This window comes from Cygnus atratus, chromosome 1 (genome assembly GCF_013377495.2).
Source record: "Cygnus atratus isolate AKBS03 ecotype Queensland, Australia chromosome 1, CAtr_DNAZoo_HiC_assembly, whole genome shotgun sequence".
Classification (NCBI taxonomy): domain Eukaryota; kingdom Metazoa; phylum Chordata; class Aves; order Anseriformes; family Anatidae; genus Cygnus; species Cygnus atratus.
The window spans coordinates 20,101,015-20,106,327 of record NC_066362.1 but is presented as its reverse complement, the minus strand read 5'-3'; the positions used below and the strand labels follow the sequence as shown (position 1 = coordinate 20,106,327).

General features: G+C 50.3%; 1 protein-coding gene across 1 annotated transcript; it reads left to right on the top strand.

The window, feature by feature from the left end:
• Positions 1-225: 225 nt before the first annotated feature.
• Positions 226-5,057, top strand: PIM3 (Pim-3 proto-oncogene, serine/threonine kinase). The gene is made up of 6 exons (XM_035559352.2): positions 226-625; positions 950-1,059; positions 1,176-1,226; positions 1,514-1,877; positions 3,123-3,299; positions 3,467-5,057. The coding sequence occupies exons 1-6, from the start codon at positions 541-543 to the stop codon at positions 3,649-3,651; spliced, it is 972 nt and encodes a 323-aa protein (XP_035415245.1). The 5' UTR covers positions 226-540; the 3' UTR covers positions 3,652-5,057.
• The last annotated feature ends 256 nt before the right edge of the window (positions 5,058-5,313 follow it).

Sequence of the window (5,313 nt, the reverse complement as noted above, 5' to 3'; positions counted from 1 at the left end):
AAGTAGTTCCCGGCCCCCCGCCCTCCCCCCCTGCCGGCCGGCGCGACGGGGCGGGCCGGGGACTCCGCAGCCCCCACCGCCGCACCGCGGGCGCCCCGTCGCGGAGGGGAGGAGGGGTCGGACCGGGGCGGCGGGGAGAGGCGGGTCGCCCCCCCCACACACGCACACACACACCGCCTCCCCCGCGGAGGGATACCCTCTCGGCGCCGTCCGCGCTCTGCCCGCACCAAAATATTGGGAGTTAAGAGGCAGCTCCGCGGCGCCGCCGGCTCAGAAGCGCGCGGGCAGGCAGGGCGGCGGCGCGGCTCCTGCGCCCAGCCCGCTCCCCGCCGCCACCGCACCGCAGGGCCGGCTTTTGGACGCGGCCCCCGGCTGGAAGGGGCCCTTTCGCCGCCGAAGGACGAGGAGGGGGACTTGGCGCGGATCCGTGCCGGGGAGGCCGTCGGTGCCCGCCGCAGGCCCACCAGGGAAGCCCCGCGGAGGGTCTGGGCTCGGCAGCGAGGAGGAGGAGGAGGCAGGGGGCTCCCCCCGCACGGAAAGATGTTGCTCTCCAAGTTCGGCTCGCTGGCCCACATCTGCAGCCCCGCCAGCATGGACCACTTGCCGGTGAAGATCCTGCAGCCAGGTACGGCGGGGCGCCGGGGGCTTCCCCCTGCGGGCGGCCCCAGCCCCGTGGTTGGCGCCACGCAGCCGCCTGAAACTTGGGGCTTTACCCTTTTTATTACAATATTTTTTATATAACCGAAGAAGATTTTTGAGGAGGGAAAAAAAAAATGCTCCCTACAGAATTAGGGCGACACGTCCAGCGGACGTGCTCGGTGGGGGGATTATATATAAATATATTTTTTTATTTTTTTATTATTATTTTGATTTTTTTTTTTTTTAATCCTAATTCCCGGCGAGGCGTAGCCCGGTCGTTAACGCCGCGCTTTCCCTCCCGTTTCCCCAGTGAAAGTGGAGAAGGAGCCGTTCGACAAAGTGTACCAGGTGGGCTCCGTGCTGGGCAGCGGCGGCTTCGGTACCGTCTACGCGGGCAGCAGGATCGCCGACGGCTTGCCGGTGAGGCTCGGGGCGGCTCAGCGGGGGCTCTCGGCGGGCTGCGGGCATGGGGTGAGCCCTGCCCTGCCCGGCCCCGCCGCTCACCGCCCCTCCTTTCCCCTCTCCTCGCCCCGCAGGTCGCCGTGAAGCATGTGGTGAAGGAGCGGGTGACCGAGTGGGGCACGATTGTAAGTATTTAATTTTTTTCTAATTTTATTTTTGGAGGGGTGGGTGGGCTCCGTCGGGGCTATTGTGTGGTCGGCGGGGCTCGCCCCGCCCGCCGGCGCGGTGTATGCGTCGGGGGGAATTTGGCGGGGGTTCGCCGCCGCAGCGCCGCGCCCGCCCCTCGGACTGCGGCAGCGGAGGAGCCACCCCGCAGGGCGGCGGTGGGTGGCACTGCCCTGCCTTGCCTCGTCCTGCCCTGCCTTGCCTGCCGCCCCCGAGTGACCTGCTCGCCTCCCGTTTCTCTGCCCAGGGCGGCGTCATGGTGCCCTTGGAGATCGTCCTCCTGAAGAAGGTGGGCTCCGGCTTCAGGGGGGTCATCAAGCTGCTGGACTGGTACGAGCGTCCCGATGGCTACCTGATCATCATGGAGCGGCCCGAGCTGGTGAAGGATCTCTTTGACTTCATCACGGAGAAGGGAGCCCTGGACGAGGACACAGCCCGTGGGTTCTTCCGGCAGGTGTTGGAGGCGGTGCGCCACTGCTACGGCTGCGGCGTGGTGCACCGGGACATCAAGGACGAGAATCTGCTGGTTGACCTCAGGACAGGCGAGCTGAAGCTAATCGACTTCGGCTCAGGGGCAATCCTCAAGGACACGGTCTATACTGACTTTGATGGTACGTGCCCTCCTTGCCTGGGGCAGCCTGGCCGTGCTGTGCCAAGTTTGGCCAGACCCCGCGCCCCTCCCAGGGCGATGCCCTATAGCTGCTGCTTATCCTGTTTCTGGCGCCTCCAAGTAGTGAGGGCGCCTCTGACGCAGCGGTTCATATCAGGTCTATCGGTAATGGAAACCTTTGGACCCGAAGCAGCTTAAGGTGTTCAGTTGCGTAGGAAAGAAGCAATTCCAGGCAGTGACGCAGCAGTTTATATTTCCCTGTCTTGGAAAAAGCGTTTTTTTTCCTAGAGGGCGATCTGTTTACATGGAGGCTTCACCAGTGTCGGATGTTTCCATGTGTGGATATGCAGTTTTTACATGCAGTGCTTTTTTTAACTTGAAGCAATAGCTCTCCCCCTCCCTTTCCGCTGGTGTCCTGGAAATCCCGCATTGCAGATTTCAAAGTGATGGGATAAATACGCTCCCTGCAAATAACGTGATACTAGCTTCAGGGTCGGGCTTGATGCTTCAGAAATGGGAAATCTGAAAATAAGCTTGCACATGATAGAGGATATTTTCCCTTGCCCTTTGAATGTGACTGATGTAACCAAGGGACTTTTTTTTTTCCGACCTCCATCCTCAGCTGCTGCACTTAACATCTGTTTGTTGTGAAACCCGAACCCCTAGGCCACGTGACCTTCAGCATCACAAATTCTCCTTTTTGTTTGGTATCCAAGGAGCACCGCAGGCAAAGAGAGGGCGGGTTAAAAAGGCTGCTGCAGAGAAGCACGGGGCCTTTAAAAAAAATAAAAATAAAAAATTGTAAGCAGCCTTATTTTGTTTACTGCCCAGTGGAATTGGATAAAGCAGATTATCCCTGTGTAATCAGGCAGACCTGAGTTTCACCTTCTTGACTCCCTCTCTTCTCCTCCCCGACAGCCCCCTTTGTCCTTTTGTGTCTATTTTTGGTGTGATGCTGCAGACGCCACGTGGTCAGTGAAAGGGAGCTCGCCTTAGTAAACAGTCAGCTGATGGCAGCCCTGTTATTCCTTGCAACAAAATAGAACAACCGGATGGGTTGGTGGTGTAACTCCACAGATGATCTGAAGTTACACCACTAACAGTTTGGGGCCATAAAAAAAAAAAAAATCCAAAGCTTTTTTTTTTTTAATGATTCCAAATGATGAACTTAATATAGCCGTGGTAGAGCTATTTGAAGAATGGGAAAACACTAATCCTTGACTTTTTTTTTTTTTCCTGCTTTTAGGAACAAGAGTATACAGCCCTCCAGAGTGGATCAGATACCACAGATACCATGGGAGGTCAGCGACAGTATGGTCTCTGGGAGTTCTGCTGTATGATATGGTTTGCGGAGACATCCCTTTTGAGCAAGATGAAGAAATCTTGAGGGGACGATTATACTTCAGGAGGAGAATTTCACCTGGTGAGTTGTGTGGGGGTGTTGAGTGGGGACTTTTTTTTATTATTTCTTCAGGATTTTTTTTTTTTTAAGATTATCTTGAACTTATGTGTCTGGGTGGGTTGGCTGCTTGTTTTTTAAAACAGTCTTTTTACTTTTCTGATCTAGAATTCCTTCTTTGCTTGTTTCAGAATGTCAACAGCTGATCAAATGGTGCCTTTCACTGAGGCCTTCAGACAGACCAACACTTGAGCAAATTTTTGACCATCAATGGATGCACAAATCTGAAGTAGTGAAGTCTGAGGACTGTGACATAAGGCTACGGACCCTTGATACTGATGTATCGAGCACAAGCTCAAGTAATGAGAGTCTGTGAATTACTAAGGACCTTGCACTGGGAGGGGAGCTACAAGCAGAAAGACCACAGTGCTGCTGCCAATACGTAGGAGGGGCTAGAAAAATGCATTCATTATTCTGTAGTTGAATCTTTGTCTGAGGGACTTGATTTTATTTTCCCCTTTTGCTGGTTTCTGCTTTGGAATGAGAGATTTCCTTTGGAAACGCTGATGTTTGGGAGTTGCAGGCCAGTACTTAGTCAAAGACTGACCTTATTAAGAAAGCAGTGACCTCTTGAATACATGGTAAACTTTTTTGCTCTCATAGAGCCTGGACTAGATTTTATTTGCTTTTGAGTGCCTTTTTGAAAGCTGCTTCAGTGGGACTTTCTTTTTTGAGCTGTGTATGTCCAAAGAAGATCCAGTTCATTATAGGAATTTGCTCCCTTTAGACCCAGTGCTGGAGGAAGCAGCTCCTATGATGCATTGGAGAACATGTTCGGTGATTGAATGAAGTAGTCCCATCCACTGGTGATGGAATACTTGAACACAGACATTTCACTCCTGCCCCCTGCCCTTTCCAAATTCAACCCACCTCTGCTGCTCAAAATATTTCCTATAGCCTGCACAGAAATATGAACAGGTATATCAGCTTTTTTATCAGAAACATTTATTCATGTTTCCTTTTATCATCTCTACCACTGGGCATAAGAAGCCCCTTTCTCAACTCCCCCTGGCCTTTTGTCACCCTGCGAGTCTTAAAAGTATGTATGGGCATGTTGAATGCACAATCAATGCAATATTCAAGGACTTTACTTTTTTTTTCCATACCTGTATAATGTGTTTATGTAAACTTGGTTTTCCCATGTATTATACAGTTATTTATTGTTTGAAGTTTAGAAGACCTCCCACAGGTTTCAGCTGTGGCTATTTATTTGGTTAATTTATTTGGTTAGTTATTCAACACTGTGCTTTCCCCTCCTCCTCCCCATGGGAATTCTAGTGGTTTGCCCATGGCACTTTTTTTTCTGCATTCCTGTCAACTTTTGTTTAAAAAAAGAAAAAAGACAAAAAAAAATATTTCTGACCTTATCAATTTTTGTTGGAAGATGGAAAATTGTTGTACAAAGTCTAATTTAAGGGAAATAGAATGACTTTTTAAAGTTAGTCAGTATGCCTTTTGTCTGGTATTGTACCAGAAATGTAAAGTAATGCTGTTTGGAAAGGTTTTAAATTATTGACATTGTATAGTCTCCGTGCATTGGCTCTGAAAGGTAGAGTGGCAGAGTCATAAACCTTAATTTATTTTAATAGCTGTGTTTCTGTGATCTGGTTGCATTTATGCAGCTTGGATTTGGATTTTTTTTCTTCTGTTTAACAGTGTGAAATGTATGGAGATCATATTTTTTATACAGGTATTTCAATTAAACTTTTTTTGTATATAACAGTTCTGTGTGTGTGTATGCGCTCACTTTTATCTTCACCATTACTCTTGAATCCAGCTGGGGAACAAGTGTTCTCTTAATGAACTTAACTTGTAAAGGCCTACACTGCCTGACCTGGAGTTAATAGGCCTATGCTATTAACTGGTGGCTGTTCTGGAAGAATTAAGCAATCCCTCATCTTGACTGTATCTACTTCTTGATCACCATATTTGATGTTGAACTGCAATAGGTATACAATGCGGCAGCACTAAGGGCCTA